General features: G+C 35.1%; 1 protein-coding gene across 3 annotated transcripts in view; it reads left to right on the plus strand.

Moving 5' to 3' along the window:
• Positions 1-17,715, plus strand: part of PHTF2 (putative homeodomain transcription factor 2) — a 147,578-nt gene extending 129,863 nt beyond the window's left edge. For 2 of the 3 annotated variants that reach the window (XM_057504435.1, XM_036892458.2), the window contains 5 exons: positions 6,344-6,430; positions 11,266-11,421; positions 12,300-12,395; positions 14,402-14,527; positions 15,181-17,714. In XM_057504435.1, the coding sequence (XP_057360418.1) occupies positions 6,344-6,430; positions 11,266-11,421; positions 12,300-12,395; positions 14,402-14,527; positions 15,181-15,201 (486 nt within the window). In that variant the 3' untranslated portion in view covers positions 15,202-17,714. Of the gene's footprint in view, positions 1-6,343; positions 6,431-11,265; positions 11,422-12,299; positions 12,396-14,401; positions 14,528-15,180 lie in introns of all 3 variants that reach the window. The other variant, XM_057504436.1, reaches the window with a different exon arrangement.
• The last annotated feature ends 219 nt before the right edge of the window (positions 17,716-17,934 follow it).

Raw genomic sequence — 17,934 nt, forward strand, 5'->3', positions numbered from 1 at the left:
GGTTTGTGCCTATGTTTTCTTCCAAGAGTTTAATGGTTTCATGGCTTACATTCAGGTCTTTGATCCATTTTGAGTTTACTTTTGTATATGGGGTTAGACAATGGTCCAGTTTCATTCTCCTACATGTAGCTGTCCAGTTTTGCCAGCACCACCTGTTGAAGAGACTGTCATTTCGCCATTGTATGTCCATGGCTCCTTTATCAAATATTAATTGACCATATATGTCTGGGTTAATGTCTGGATTCTCTAGTCTGTTCCATTGGTCTGTGGCTCTGCTCTTGTGCCAGTACCAAATTGTCTTGATTACTATGGCTTTATAATAGAGCTTGAAGTTGGGGAGTGAGATCCCCCCTACTTTATTCTTCTTTCTCAGGATTGCTTTGGCTATTCAGGGTCTTTGGTGTTTCCATATGAATTTTTGAATTATTTGTTCCAGTTCATTGAAGAATGTTGCTGGTAGTTTCATAGGGATTGCATCAAATCTGTATATTGCTTTGGGCAGGATGGCCATTTTGACGATATTAATTCTTCCTAGCCACGAGCATGGGATGAGTTTCCATCTGTTAGTGTCCCCTTTAATTTCTCTTAAGAGTGACTTGTAGTTTTCAGAGTATAAGTCTTTCACTTCTTTGGTTAGGTTTATTCCTAGGTATTTTATTTTTTTGGATGCAATTGTGAATGGAGTTGTTTTCCTGATTTCTCTTTCTGTTGGTTCATTGTTAGTATATAGGAAAGCCACAGATTTCTGTGTGTTGATTTTGTATCCTGCAACTTTGCTGTATTCCGATATCAGTTCTAGTAGTTTTGGGGTGGAGTCTTTAGGGTTTTTTATGTACAGTATCATGTCATCTGCAAATAGTGACAGTTTAACTTCTTCTTTACCAATCTGGATTCCTTGTATTTCTTTATTTTGTCTGATTGCCGTGGCTAGGACCTCCAGTACTATGTTAAATAACAGTGGAGAGAGTGGGCATCCCTGTCTAGTTCCCGATCTCAGAGGAAATGCTTTCAGCTTCTCGCTGTTCAATATAATGTTGGCTGTGGGTTTATCATAGATGGCCTTTATTATGTTGCGGTACTTGTCCTCTATTCCCATTTTGCTGAGAGTTTTTAACATGAATGGATGTTGAACTTTGTCAAATGCTTTTTCAGCATCTATGGAGATGATCATGTGGTTTTTGTCTTTCTTTTTGTTGATGTGGTGGATGATGTTGATGGACTTTCGAATGTTGTACCATCCTTGCATCCCTGGAATGAATCCCACTTGGTCATAGTGTATGATCCTTTTGATGTATTTTTGAATTCGGTTTGCTAATATTTTGTTGAGTATTTTTGCATCTACGTTCATCAGGGATATTGGTCTGTAGTTTTCTTTTTTGGTGGTGTCTTTGCCTGGTTTTGGTATTAGGGTGATGTTAGCTTCATAGAATGAGTTTGGGAGTATCCCCTCCTCCTCTATTTTTTGGAAAACTTTAAAGAGAATGGGTATTATGTCTTCCCTGTATGTCTGATAAAATTCCGACGTAAATCCATCTGGCCCGGGGGTTTTGTTCTTTGGTAGTTTTTTGATTACCTCTTCAATTTCGTTGCTGGTAATTGGTCTGTTTAGATTTTCTGTTTCTTCCTGGGTCAATCTTGGAAGGTTATATTTTTCTAGGAAGTTGTCCATTTCTCCTAGGTTTCCCAGCTTGTTAGCATATAGGTTTTCATAGTATTCTCCAATAATTCTTTGCATTTCCGTGGGGTCCGTCGTGATTTTTCCTTTCTCGTTTCTGATACTGTTGATTTGTGTTGACTCTCTTTTCTTCTTAATAAGTCTGGCTAGAGGCTTATCTATTTTGTTTATTTTCTCAAAGAACCAGCTCTTGGTTTCATTGATTTTTGCTATTGTTTTATTCTTCTCAATTTTATTTATTTCTTCTCTGATCTTTATTATGTCCCTCCTTCTGCTGACCTTAGGCCTCATTTGTTCTTCTTTTTCCAATTTCGATAATTGTGACATTAGACCATTCATTCGGGATTGCTCTTCCTTTTTTAAATATGCTTGGATTGCTATATACTTTCCTCTTAAGACTGCTTTTGCTGTGTCCCACAGAAGTTGGGGCTTAGTGTTGTTGTTGTCATTTGTTTCCATATATTGCTGGATCTCCATTTTGATTTGGTCATTGATCCATTGATTATTTAGGAGCGTGTTGTTAAGCCTCCATGTGTTTGTGAGCCTCTTTGCTTTCTTTGTACAGTTTATTTCTAGTTTTATGCCTTTGTGGTCTGAAAAGTTGGTTGGTAGGATTTCAATCTTTTGGAATTTTCTGAGGCTCTTTTTGTGGCCTAGTATGTGGTCTATTCTGGAGAATGTTCCATGTGCACTTGAGAAGAATGTATATCCTGTTGGTTTTGGATGTAGAGTTCTATAGATGTCTATTAGGTCCATCTGCTCTACTCTGTTGTTCAGTGCTTCCGTGTCCTTACTTATTTTCTGCCCAGTGGATCTATCCTTTGGGGTGAGTGGTGTGTTGCAGTCTCCTAGAATGAATGCATTGCAGTCTATATCCCCCTTTAGTTCTGTTAGTATTTGTTTCACATATGCTGGTGCTCCTGTGTTGGGTGCATATATATTTAGAATGGTTATATCCTCTTGTTTGACTGAGCCCTTTATCATTATGTAGTGTCCTTCTTTATCTCTTGTTACTTTCTTTGTTTTGAAGTCTATTTTGTCTGATATTAGTACTGCAACCCCTGCTTTCTTCTCACTATTGTTTGCTTGAAGTATGTTTTTCCATCCCTTGACTTTTAGTCTGTACATGTCTTTGGGTTTGAGGTGAGTTTCTTGTAAGCAGCATATAGATGGGTCTTGCTTTTTTATCCATTCTGTTACTCTGTGTCTTTTGATTGGTGCATTCAACCCATTAACATTTAGGGTGACTATTGAAAGATATGTACTTATTGCCATTGCAGGCTTTAAATTCGTGGTTACCAAAGGTTCAAGGTTAGCCTCTTTAGTATCTTACTGCCTAACTTAGCTCGCTTATTGAGCTGTTATATACACTGTCTGGAGATTCTTTTCTTCTCTCCCTTCTTGTTCCTCCTCCTTGATTCTTCATATGTTGGGTGTTTTGTGCTGTGCTCCTTCTAGGAGTGCTCCCATCTAGAGCAGTCCATGTAAGATGTTCTGTAGAGGTGGTTTGTGGAAAGCAAATTCCCTCAGCTTTTGTTTGTCTGGGAATTGTTTAATCCCACCATCATATTTGAATGATAGTCGTGCTGGATACAGTATCCTTGGTTCAAGGCCCTTCTGTTTCATTGTATTAAATATATCATGCCATTCTCTTCTGGCCTGTAGGGTTTCTGTTGAGAAATCTGACGTTAGCCTGATGGGTTTCCCTTTATAGGTGACCTTTTTCTCTCTAGCTGCCTTTAACACTCTTTCCTTGTCCTTGATCTTTGCCATTTTAATTATTATGTGTCTTGGTGTTGCCCTTCTTGGATCCTTTCTGTTGGGGGTTCTGTGTATTTCCGTGGTCTGTTTGATTACTTCCTCCCCCAGCGTGGGGAAGTTTTCAGCAATTATTTCTTCTAAGATACTTTCCATCTCTTTGCCTCTCTCTTCTTCTTCTGGGACCCCTATAATACGGATATTGTTCCTTTTGGATTGGTCACACAGTTCTCTTAATATTGTTTCATTCCTGGAGATCCTTTTGTCTCTCTCTATGTCAGCTTCTATGCGTTCCTGTTCTCTGATTTCAATTCCATCAATGGCCTCTTGCATTCTATCCATTCTGCTTATAAACCCTTCCAGAGTTTGTTTCATTTCTGCGATCTCCTTTCTGGCATCTGTGATCTCCTTCCGGACTTCATCCCATTTTTCTTGCGTATTTCTCTGCATCTCTGTCAGCATGTTTATGATTCTTATTTTGAATTCTTTGTCAGGAAGACTGGTTAGGTCTGTCTCCTTCTCTGGTGTTGTCTCTGTGATCTTTGTCTGCCTGTAGCTTTGCCTTTTCATGGTGATAGGAATAGTCTGCAGAACTGGGACGAGTGACGGCTGGAAGGACTTCCTTTCTTGTTGGTTTGTGGCCCTCCTCTCCTGGGAGAACAGCGGCCTCTAGTGGCTTGTGCTGCGCAGCTGCGCGCAGACAGGGTTTCTGCTTCCTGCCCGGCTGCTATGGAGTTAATCTCCGCTGTTGCTGTGGGCGTGGCCTGGCTCGGGCAGCTACTCCAAAATGGTGGAGTGCGTTGGAGCAGGAGCGGCTGGGAGGCTATTTATCTCCGTAAGGGGCCTCCCTGCTCCCTGCAGCCCAGGGGTTAGGGTGCCCAGAGATCCCGGATTCCCTACCTCTGGATTAAGTGACCCGCCCTGCCCCTTTAAGACTTCCAAAAAGCACCCGCCAAAACAAAACAACGACCACAAAAAAAAACAAGAAAAAAAATTTTTTTTAATTAAAAAAAAAAAGGTGGTCGTTCGTTTTTCTTTATTCTCCGGTGCTAGCCTCAGGCCTCTGCTCACCGGTCTTTCTGCCCTGTTACCCTAGTATTGGGGTCCCTGTCCCTTTAAGACTTCCAAGAAGCGCTCGCCAAAACAAAGCAGCAAAAAAGCAAAAACAAAAAAAAATGGTCGCGCGCTTTTCTTATGTCCTCTGTCGCCCAGCCTCCAGTGCCTGCTCACTGTTCTTGCTGCCCTGTTTTCCCAGTATCGAGGGCCCTGCACTCTGGCCCGGATGGCTGGGGCTGGGTGTTCGGCAGTCCTGGGCTCCGTCTCCCTCCCGCTCTGCCTATTCTTCTCCCGCCGGGAGCTGGGGGGAGGGGCGCTCGGCTCCCGCGGGGCCGGGGCTTGTATCTTACCCCCTTCGCGAGGCGCTGGGTTCTCTCAGTTGTGGATGTGGTCTGGATATTGTCCTGTGTCCTCTGGTCTTTATTCTAGGAAGGGTTGTCTTTGTTATATTTTCATAGGTATATGTGGTTTTGGGAGGAGATTTCCGCTGCTCTACTCACGCCGCCATCTTCCGCCCCCTAAAAATATCCTTTATCATCAACCCTAAGTAGGTATTGCATTCTTTTGTATGTTGAGGTGAAAGCCCCTACTCTTGGGGGCTTGCACTTCACTGAGGGAAACATGGAACCCCAGACCTATGAATTATTCTCGGTATTTACTTCCTTCTCTTGCATTCCCAACATGAAGTTTATCATCATTCTCACCCTTTCTGTTTCCAGAATATGTCTTGAACCCATTTACTTCTTTGTTTCCATTTCCATCACCCTAATTGAAACCATCAATCATTTTCTGCTTTGGGCTACTGCAGTTTCCTCTTCACTGGCCTCCCAGCATTTATATATCCTTCTCCCAGTACTTTCTTCATTTGACCACCAGAGATCTTTCACCTACACTTTTTTTTTTTTTTAATTGAAGTATAGCTGATATTGGCCTTAGGTATACAACACAGTGGTTCAGCAGTTGTACACATTAATAAATCCTCACCCCCAACTAGTGCAGTTACTGTCTGTCAATATGAAGATTTGTTTATGTAGTTCTTAAAATGTTTCTGAGAGTCTCCATTGCTCCTAGGATAAAAAACAAAATTTTAACAGGGTTTATGCTGCCCATCGTGACCTGCCTGTCTCTCATCTCATTTTGAAACACTTTACCATATCCTGACATTCCACCCACACCAAACTGATTCTTCGAAAGTACCATGATCTTTCCTGTTTATGCTAATGCACATTCTCTTCCTTCTGCTGAAAAAGTGCCATGTGCCATCATGCCCCTACACCATAGTTTGGTGTAAATATCATTTCCTTAGGGAGATCTTCCCAGGCTCACACAATCTTATATTTGGGAGTTAGGAGTGTGGACCTGAGAAAATTTCCCTAATGACATGATATTTACACCAAACTCCCTGCCAGTGTTCTCAGAGCAGCCTATACCTTTTCTCCATCACACTTGTCACAACTTATCACATATATCTGTGATTATGAGCTTGATGTCTGACTCCCTAATAGTTCCCTGCTCCCTACTAGAAGGGACCATGTCTGTTTTGTTCTCTGCTGTATTTCCAGCTCCTAGCAGTGCTCAAGAAACATTTGTTGAGTAAATGGTTAGTGTTTGACAACGTGAAATATTTGTAAGTTATGCTAAGAATCTATATTATATATTCACCATTTCCATTGTGTTGTAAATCCTCAAGACTAAGTAATAGCACTTTATAATTAAATTTCATGTGACAGATTATGTTCAGCACTGTAAACTATGATCAACCTGTAGTGATGGATCAGCACCTTAATTAGAAAGCATGAAATTAGCTGCTAATTAGTAAATGTATTTAAAAGTGTTTTCCCTTTCTGTCCCCAGCGTCGAGGTCCTCAGCGATCAGTTGATGTAATAGTTTCGTCTGCTTTCTTGTTGACTATCTCTGTTGTATTTATCTGTTGTGCCCAGGTGAGTTAACTTCTGTATAGAAATTAGATAATCGGAACTATAAATATTCATCTCCAGAGGCTTTCTGATGATAAAGTAATACTATATGTAAGTCTAGTTACACAAATTTTGAAATTGATTTTTTTGCGATTTTTTTTTCAGTATAGTAAATAAATGCATCTTATATCATTTCTTATGTCATGAACAGTGGCTGGCATATTCTCAGATGTTCATTAATTGAACATACAGTAATTAATTTCTGCCTATAATTCACCTGGTTATACTTATTCTCCAAAACAAACTTATGAGTGACTAGTGTTAGGAAATTGTTTCAGACTATTTTCTATGAATCTCTGCTTTATTCTCATTTAAAATTAATTCTTTCATATCTGAATTGTTACTGTGACTTGACTGCCTCATGCTCTGAAAAAGATTCTCACTGGTCAAGATGAGTCAGGTAGCACATTTTACTCAGGATATACATCTTATATAGAAGCTACTCACAAGACCTATTCCTAGCATAGTCAATTCAAGCAGTTAAAGTACATACATGTACAACAACCTTCTGATGCAATGTTTATGAGGAGTTTTAGAATATCTTATAAACAAGTTATATGGAAGAGTATATCAGAATATATTCTATGCTATAAAACTTAAACTTCCATTTTAAGTAATATGACATACTACATTACCTAAAAGTTATTCTGCTTTAAGACACCATACAATGTTTGGAAAAAAACTCAGCTTTTTAATATATATATATATATATATTAAAAAGCTGAGTTTTTAAGCAGCTTTATTTAAAAAGCAGAGTGATTAAGTATAATTAGCATATAATTAAGACTAAGTATAATGGCAGCCCTAGGATACAGAGGTGTGGTGCATTGTCAATCTTAGTACCCCAGGACTTGAGATTTCATGCCCACGTGAGGACCAAAGATGAAGCCTCGACCTGCATACCTCCTCACATGTGCTTGCAGTGTAAGGCCAGAGCCTTCAAAGGCCTACAGTTTCAGTGAAAAGGTGAAATAAGAAAAACAGTCTGCCTGCCAACACAGGAAGATAATAAAAAAGCTTGTCCTACTCTGCCTGGACTTTGGCACGAAATGGGGGAAAAGTCTCTCCTAAGAATATATAACTGTAGGCTTGTCCTTCTTATAGATTCAGGATTCAAATGTACATTGCAGATCTTGTTCTGGAACTCCTGTGTCAAGAAGTTAATATAAGAAGTGATCCTAAGCTCCAGATACCTGGCAGAAACAAAACCAAGACTGTTCTGGGGGATGTGACTTCCATTTAGGCCTCGCAGGATTTCCACAGATAAAGCCCCTTCAGGTTTCAGAACATGTAAAGAAACAACCCAGCATGAGTGAATTAACAGATCAACAAAACGGCAGGATTACATTTCCAGTTAGTTCAGATAACAGAGTGATCTGATAGAAACTATAAGAACAGCATGTTTAAAATGATTAAAGACATAGAAAACACTGTGAAAAAAGAACAGATTTGAAAAACAGCACTTAAGAGAAATGAAAAATATAGTCTTTGACATAAAAAAATATAACAGAATAAGTAACAGATTAAAGACAGCTAAAAATAGTGAACTGAGACATAGAAGAAATTACCCAGACTATAAGACAGAGATGGAAATATGAAAAGTAGATTGAGCTAGATGGGTGTCCAACATATATCTAATAGGATTTCCAAGCAGAAGAGGGAGAGCAGTATCTGAAGAGATACTGGCTGAGTGTTTTTCTGAATTGATGAAAGACAATTTTCAGATTTAGGAAGCACAACAAGAAAAACAGCAATAAAAATCAATCCTTTGTAGAGAAACTATGGAATACTAAAAACAAATCTTATAAGCAACCAAAAGAAAAGACTGATTTCTTAACTCACAATTCCTTGTTGTATCTCAGTCTTTTCTTTACGGTTTAATTTCTATGTTCCTGAAGTACATCCTGTAGTAGTTCTATCTCTTACAAACATAAAATCTATATATTGCTATTAACGGGAGACACAAAGACCATAATAACATTGAAAGGTATTCAATGTAAAACAATAAAGAAAAGATCTTGTAGGCAAATAGTAGCCAAGAGAAAGCTGATGAGCTTAACATTATATCAGAAGAAAGAGGTTGCAGTCTAAGAAGCCTTAATGGGGATGAAGAGAAGCCTGAAAAAAAAATTATCATCATCCAGAAGATCTAACAATTCCAAACTTGAATGCATGTGCCATATAATTTAAAATACATTTCTACAAAGCCTAAATTAATAGCACTTACAGTGAGAAATCAACAAAATACCATGATGGGAGGTTTCAACACATTTCTTTCAGTAACTGATTAAGCAGACAAAAAAATAGAATGAAGATATGTATATAAACAAGATAGTTAAAATTTTGCTCTAAAATTATAGAATACATATTCTTTTCAGTCTCAAGGACAATTTATAAAATTTTCTATATACTAGGCTCTAAAGTAATTCTCAACTGAAACTGTACGGGCCACTTGATCTAGCAGTAATGCAGTTCAAATAGAAAATAATGACTGCAATAAAAAAACTCATACATTTGGAAATTTTAAAACAAATACCAAATGTTTAAAAAAGAAAAAGCACAGCCTTAAACTGTAAACTACTGGCACAATTGAGAATTGTTTTAAAGAATACTAATATAAGTTACCTTATGTCATTAAAGTTGAAAGCTTAGGTGGATAATTTTGTACAAATGCATAATTTATTTAAACTGACCCCAAAAGTAATTGGAAACCTGAGGAGAACTGTAACTACAAAGCAGTATTAATTCGGTAGTTTAAAAATGTGCAACCTACAAAAATTCTCTAGACCCATGTGGTTTTACATGATGAATTTTGCCAAATATTCAAAGAAGGAAGTAATTCTAATCCTCCACAGATGACCCAGAGAATAGAAAAAGAGAGAATTTATAAAATAACTCATTTTATGCAGCTAATATAACCTTGATACCAATACTAGAGAGATGGTATGAAAAGGGGAAACTATGACCTAATTTCTTAGATGCAAAATACTAGGAAGATGAATATAACAATAAATATGCCATGACCAAGATGGTTTATCCTTGAAATGCAAAGATTTTCAACTTTGGAGAACCCATTAATCTAGTTTGAGCTCCTTTAGGTGATTAAGGAAGGGAAAACATCTGATCATGTCAGTGGATGCAGAAAATATAAACTGGTAGATTTCAGTGGAGATGCATAACACAATGACTGAAAAGTAGTCCTTAATCTGATAAAGTATACCTTTCGAAAATAGAGTAAACATTATAGATATGATATTTACATTAGAGGTATTAATGTTAAAATCAGGAATGAGACATTCACTCCCTCTGCAACTTCTAGTCAGCATTTGCATGAAGGGTACTAACCAGCGAAGACAGGAAAAAGAAAGAAATGGCATAGAGACTGGAAAGGAAAAAACAAAATCAAGACTTACATGATTGTCTATGTAGAACATCCAAGTGACTTTATAAATTATTTAAAATGTACATTTTTTAGAAGATCAAGATCAACAAAAATGGATATAACATCAACATAAAAAAATCAATTTTGTTTATAAGCCAGAGATCAGCCCATTTCCTCTCTAGAGGGCTAATTGTAAACACTTTAGACTTTTGCTGGACACATGGAGTCTCTCATATATTCTCCTTTTCCACCCCTCCTTCAAAATTTTAAGTACTACAGAAGACACTATAAAGGACAGAACAATCTGGGAAGAGATACTGGCAAAATACTAAGTATTATTGTTACTTGGAATATATAAATAACTTCTAAAAATCAATAAGGATAACAACCTAACAGAAAGAAAGTGGATATAAAACATAAAAAGGTAACTTACAGAAGAGCAAACCCAGTAACCAATAACCATATGAAACATATTCATCCTCCCATAGTAAGCAGAAAAAGTAAAATTAGAACAATAAGAGAACAATTTACATTCATGAGATTGGCAAGTATTAAGCAGTTGGGTAATTCCACTTGTGGACATAAAGGAGGGCAAAAGAGAACTCTGATACATGGCTGAGCGTATAAACTGGTACAACTTCTAAGGAGAAATTTGTAAGATCTAATAAGGTTGAATATATGAATATCCAAGAACCCAGCGATTTTATCATGGATATTAACTCCTAGAGAAAGTCTTACATGTGTGCCAAAGGAGACACATAAAAAATGTTTATTGCAGCATTGTTTGCAATAAGGAAAATTGGCAGCAAAATTAATGTTAATTGGTAGAGTTGGCCAATACACTGTGGTCAGTTCTTTTCTTGTAATACCTTATAGAGTTGAGTGAATTTAGCACTTAATTTATTAACATGGATAAATCTTGAAAACAGAGTTCAGTTGGAATAAAAAGCACGTTGAAGAATGATGTGGACAATGTGATAACATTATGTGAATTATAAAATAACATTGTTTAAGAATATATATATATATATATATATATATATAGCTAAACTATAAAAACTGCATGGAAAAGATAAACATGAAATTCATTACCCTTACAGAGGGAGTGGGGAAGAAGGGGAATGATGGTCAAAAGTTGAAAGGGGTTTCAACTGAATCTTTAATATTTTATTTTTCAAAAATGTAAATAAATACTGCAAAATATTAAGATCGGACAAAAGTGGGTAGAGGCCCCATGAATTTTGATTATATTACACTCTTTTTCATGTGCTTGAAGTGTTTCATAATAAATGTGGAATGTTTTTAAAATGCAATGCTACATTCATGATCAATCTGTATGAAGTAAAATGTTATTTTAATTTTTAAAAACTTGTTTAAATCACATTGCCACTTCATATTGTCTTTTTCATATACTTAGTTACTTCATGTGCATGAGATCTTCCTTGATTGTCACTACAATTGGGAGCTGGTAATCTGGTGCATCTCATTAACACTTTTTCTCCTGAGATTTGTTACTCTTGGATCAGAAACAAGTAAAAAATATAGCAATACCTCAATATTACTTACTGAACAGGTGAGATTTGCATGTTTATCATGTTATGAATTAATGTCTATAATCTACATATTAAACTAAAATGTTTTTATTCAAGCTTTTCAGGGATCTGTGTTACTAGATTAAGACCTTTTGTGTTAAAAAGCAAAACTTGAAATTTGATAGGATACAGGCCTTCAGTGTTCCTGCCTTAATGCAGATTTCAGATCTAATCTGCCATTTTTATGTCCCATTTTTATTTGACAAGGAAATAACATTTATAGAAATGATGGCTTTGAAACCATTAGTGTATATGTTGCTTTGCAGTATAGTAGAGCCATATTTGAATAAGTATGAATTCTTATTCAATAGAAAGGACAAAGCATAATAATTTTGATGGTCACCTCAGTTTTGTATGAAGTTGTTTTAATATTTTCTTTACCATTTCATAGGAATTATTCAAAGAAACTTATTGCCAGTGAACTTGTTGAGTATTTTTGTCAGGGAGAGTTTGATTAAAAAAAAAAAAAAAAAAGGTAACCCTGTCAAGTGAGTACAGTTAAAAGCAAAGTTAAACACAAACCAATTGACATACTGTAGTTATTATTTATTCTTTAGGTTAATTTGGTTCTGGGACTAAAGTGTTTCACCATTAAATAATGACATCCAGTTTTCCTTTCTTATTTCAGCTTTTAATTACATTTGAAAAATTTAAATAACAGTTCTTTCTTCTTATAAAATAAGTTTATTGTAGGAAATTTGGAATATACAATAAAGTATGAAAAATAATATCACCTATAATCTCAATAACCAGAGAACTACCATTAATATTTTAGTGACTACCTTTCAATTCCTTTTAAAAATGAGTATTTGTTACCATTTTAGGTATTTTAAATTGTTTACTTTTTTTTTAATAAAAGATAAACCTCTACTTGAAAATGGAAAAGAAACCTAACAAAAAAGAGGAACTGACACTAGTGAATAATGTTTTGAAACTGGCTACTAAACTGCTAAAGGTAAAAATAAAACTGAAGATGGATATAATGTAGGATATGCTCTTCTGACCTTATATGTTAGTCTGTTTGTAGATCCTACCTTGTATTTGTCTTTCATGAATATCCATGTTGTTTCCAAATTATATCTGAGCACATTCACATAATCCACATTTTACTTCTCATTACAAAACTAGTCAAAGTAATCCAAATCATCTCATTTTGAAATTCCAAGTCTTTTAATAATGTGTAGAGTATTGTAAAGGTTGCCAACTATGGAAATTTTTGCCCTCTTGAACATAAAATAGATTTTGAAATAAGGTTTGATGTTAATTGGAAGTTTTTTCATTTTGTATTTCTCAGAGCAGTCTTCTGCTTGGCTTGAGTTATCTTAAAAAGTAGTAATACATAATCATTATAATAAGTAGGTACCAACAATAAACATTAAAATTTTCAAATCAGTTTTGGTAATAGTCAGCATATCTGATCTCATAATAACTCTTCAGAGTTAATTGAATAAAATATTTTTGTAGTGTTTTGCAATGTTAGTGATGTTTTCCTTTATGAAAAGGAATATGTTTTTTTGTCTCAATTTCTATAACAATTTTATATAATTCTAAGAGTTGTTTATAAGTGTTCAGAGCATGGTATGAAATTAACTAATTCTCAGTGTTATGGTTAATTCTTTAGTGAACTAGAAAGTATTAATGGGCTATAAACTAAGGCTACGCCTACAGCCTAAGACTGTGCCTCACTGTATTAGACATTGAATGGGTTCAGAAGAGGTGGGTGGGTTTGATACATATATATTGAGTATCTTCAGAGTGTAGGCACTGTGCTAGACAGGAGGAGGTGATAAAGATGAGATTTATGAGCAGCTTCAGTCGCTGAATAGAGAGAAATAACAGTAACTAAAATACAAAGCTCAACGGAATGATCCTTTTTGATCATGTGTAGCCTTCTAGTCTGAAACCTGGGACATAATAGAGATTGCTCCTTCTCTGTCACTCTTCACAGCCAAAAAATCCTCAGGCCTATTGATTGAACCTCTCAAATATCTTCCATTTCATCCCCTCTTCCCTGTTAATATTGCCCTAAGTTGGACTCTCATCCTTTCACCTTAGGCTTTTGATACATTAAACTCTTGAGGCATTCCTGCTTCAGTCTCACTGCTCTCTAATCCGTCGTCCACATTGATGACCCAGTGATCTTTCTCATATGTAAATTTGATACACTACTACTCTAATTAAATTCCTTTAGTGCCAGTCTATCAGTACAATCTGCCTAAGGAGTGACTCTAAACTAAGTAGCCAGTTGTATCAATTCAAAGTACTTCTTCCCTTGCACTTGGGCTCTAACAATGCTGTGTAGTATTTCAAAGGTACCATGTGTTCATGTGTCTTGTGGAATACCTACTCTCCCCCACCCACTAAGGGTCAGGAGCACCTTCCTCTGTGGCCCACTGTGTCTTATACATACCTCTTTTATGGGACTCTCATAGTTGAATTGTTTATTTGCATGTCTGTTAGACTGTAAGGTCCTTCTGCATAGAGACTGAATCTTAACTTTCCAGAGCCTAGTGCAGGGCCTAGTATGTAATAGAATTTTAAATATCTTAATTAGTCAGTTAATTCATCCATGTATTTCATAATCAGATGTCTTAAAGAGGAGTTTTTACATATGTATTGCTATTGGCAGACATTTTGGCTAATTAAATTCTTCAAAAAGATAATTGTTCTCTTTCAGTTTCTACTCTTATATCTCAAACCTTGTAACTACCAGACCAATACTTTACTAGGCATTCATTTGGAACAGAAATTGGACTTAGAAATTTCAGTTACAAAGTTCTTTAAAAGGAAGTCACTTTCTCCTTAAAAAAATCCTGAAAATATATATTTTTATTTCAAGTTTAACCAAGTTTATCCATCCTTAAACGTCCATAATTTGTAATAGTGTTTTTAAAAATCCTTGTTGTATATTGCCCTGAATTAGTTAACTGATAATGAGGTTTTTTTTCTCTTTCCTACTAGGAATTGGACAGTCCGTTTAGATTATATGGGCTTACAATGAATCCACTGCTTTATAACATCACCCAGGTTGTTATCTTGTCAGCTGTTTCTGGTGTTATCAGTGACTTACTTGGATTTAATTTAAAGGTAAGGATTTGCAGATATTTTTTATTTTTTAGTACCCTATTAAATTTTTTTGACATTATTTTGTCCCAGCACTCTGTTGAGATCTCACATGCACTATAATGGAGTCATTTGGATAATGTCGTATTCAATTTGGGAAAATAATTTCACATTTAATTTCAAAGAGTGATAAATATTCTTATTTATAATACTAGTTTATAGCAGTATTCATTACAAAAGGTCTTTTGTGTAGGATAAATGGAAGTATTTATTTTTACTCATACAATCTATATCTAATTTAGGTGATAAAAAAGAAAAAAGCTTTTTTCTTTTTTTGGCCAAAAGTTATATTATTTTTCTGTATAGCAATGCTTATAACTTCCAACATGCGCACAGCCATTAGTGAATAAGGTGTAGAATATTCATATTAAAGAACTAGTATATGTATATTGCTAGTTCCCACTAAAAGAAAGCAAGAGAAGTCTGATTTCACTTTGTTTGTTTAAGGTAAATTCTTGAAAATAAAAAAATGAAGGAGTTTAAAATAGTCGTACCTAGTACCTACACTTGTTTATGAATGTAATCTAGATAAAAAATAGTGTTATGTGATATAATTCATAAGTTGTGATATTAAAACTGACTCTAATGGTCATTTACTTAAATTTTTTTTTCACTAGCTGTGGAAGATTAAATCATGACAATTCAGAGGAGAGAAGATGTAGCCTCTTTTCCAGAATAAGAGTACCAACTAAGCTGCCTGAAAGCAGTCATTGACTCTTTGCTTCAGTAGTCTCAGCTGGGAAATTGAAGTGTTTACATCAGACTGTCTTGTGCAATTCTTATATTTATTTTACTTGTTTGCTGTTTTTTACATTTATTTCAGTCTTTATATTTTATTTTTAGCATTGATATACTTAGTTGTTGAAAGGGTGATAAAACTGATATCCAGATACTTGAGATCCTGGTAATTGCTCATAAATAATTGACAAAGTAACAAATTGTGAGAATAGAAGCCATTGCTAAGCACTGTTCTCCATCAATGCCGTGAACTTGCCTTACTTGAGGAAAACTCCTTTAACTTTGGAATATTGCATTGGAGTCAGCTAAACACATAAAGTATCTTCTTCAGTAAATCAAGATCCAGTCAGGGTTTCTCTTGAATTATTTTGGAACAATACCAGGATCCAAACTGATTAAGCTGCAGTTAAGCACCCTTCAGTATTAATATAGATGGTATTACATAACAGGTCAACAAGTGCTCTTTGATGATAAACTCTTAATAGAGCAATAATTGTAAATGGTTACCATACTGTAAGATATTTTGATAAAAATTAACTAGTAATAATTGTATTTATTTGAAACACTGGGCTGTTTGCACAGCTCCAACTGTGCATGCTCAAAATGTGCACTTTTTAAAATTGTTACTTTTAATGCTTATCTTTATATGGGATATGTTATAGTGTACTAGGGCATGATATGGTATCCTTTTGAGTGAGGTATGTACTCATCTCACAAGTGAAGTGCCTATTGATATTACTAAAGTACATTATGTTTACTCAAGTAAATAGTTTTCTCCCCATGGTACACTATAGTGTATGCTCTTCATACCACACTCAAATGAACAACTCAAGAATAAGGTTAAGAACCAATAAAATGTTCCTCTCTAATTGCTAGTTATAAAACTATATCCAAATTTTCAGAAAAGACAGCTTCAGCTTGCAAATTCTGTTCTCTCAACCTACTCTTGTTGATCCCTCTCCATCACCTCTTCCCCCCCAGCTATATAAGGGCTATTTTAGATGCTTTTAACTTGGAAAGTTACCCTGCCTCCCCTCACAGATAACTTGTCAAGTGTCCAAATGAGAACTTATCATGCTGACTAGTTAGGTAAATAGGGCAAATATAATGGTATCTTACATTGGGCCTTGATTTTAAGTTGTTATATTTGTACAATCAAGAATATTTTAGTAATTACATAAAACATGAAATATTTGCATTTTATTTTAAACTGGGCATCTAGTTTCTAAAACAAAGAATTTATTTGAAACAATCTAGAATTTTCTTGGTGCAAAATGTATCATGTTGAATATCCTCATATTTTTTATCATGTTTTAGGGAATTTAAAATAATTAATTGTAAATGATTTGCTTGATTGGTGCAGTTCTAATCCCCAAATCATAATCTTAAGATCAGGAATGTGTAGAGAATAGAGCCATGTTATAATATCACTTGCTCTTACCATTCCTTTTGATCAGCCTCAATTCAGCCTCATTGTGTAGTATATTTTCTTTCTGTAGAAAAAAAGTGTTTGTTTTATTTGCCTATGTTCTGATATGTTTAATAATGACCAAAGTGCATTCTGTGTTTTTTCAAGGAATGTATTACTGGAGCTTTAAGAACATACTTATTTTCTCATGTGAAGAATTAGGCTTTGTCTGGTATGTTTCTTCTTCCTCTCTTGTCTAATGTCAAGGTTGTTTTTAGGGATTATATTTTATAAACTTTTTTCAAAATAAGGTACATACCTATACAGAACTTAACATTTTGCACAAATATATCAAATATATTTTGAGAAAAAAAGTACAGCATGAGTTCTGTTAGGAATAAAGATGAACTTATTGTATGTCACACACACAAAAAAACTTTTTTCAGAATGGAAATATTTTTGAGAAAAGTAGCTGAGTGTACTCACTTAGGAAAATGATTGTTTTGGATTGAAGTTCATTTCAACTTAGAGTTGGGAGTTGATTTATTGAGTACAGTATACCTCTCAACAATCTATTAATATGCTGAATTATGTCACTAATGTGGGCACCAGTTGAATGCTAAAAAGAAAAAATTACCATTTTAAGAAATTTCAGAACATTAATGGAACTGTTTAAAAAGCAGAAAGATTGACATTGCTGCCCTTAAGAATACCATGAATGTAAGAAATTGTAACATCACAACAGAAAAGGCAGTTCAAGGATAGAATTGTGGCACATGTTGTGTATTAACTGTTGTTTCTTTGCCACATGTGTTGTATTTGGAAGTTTGAACAGCGAGTTTAAAATAAAATATTCTATGAGAAACTGGAGGTGTTTTTTTGAAATTTTCAAGTCATATATATTTGTATGGTAATTTTATGTTTATTATAGCATAAACTGTAGCTATGTTAGATTTGGGGGGAGTAGAAATAAATTTTTTAAAACTTGCCAACATTTCAGATTTTTTTATGATTCTCAGAACATGAAAGAATAGTAATATATACATAGCTTTTCATCACCAAAATGACTTCATTAATGTTGCTTGTCTGTTTGTATTTAAATACAGAAAACTGGCTATTGCCTGGAATATTAAAACTCATGTCAGAAGGATAGTGATGGTTTTAATCAGATGATTTTGTCTCATGAACTCAGAATGAGAGATCCTGGCCAACAATAAGATGCATA

This window comes from Manis pentadactyla, chromosome 7, assembly GCF_030020395.1.
Source record: "Manis pentadactyla isolate mManPen7 chromosome 7, mManPen7.hap1, whole genome shotgun sequence".
NCBI classification, from domain to species: Eukaryota; Metazoa; Chordata; class Mammalia; order Pholidota; family Manidae; genus Manis; species Manis pentadactyla.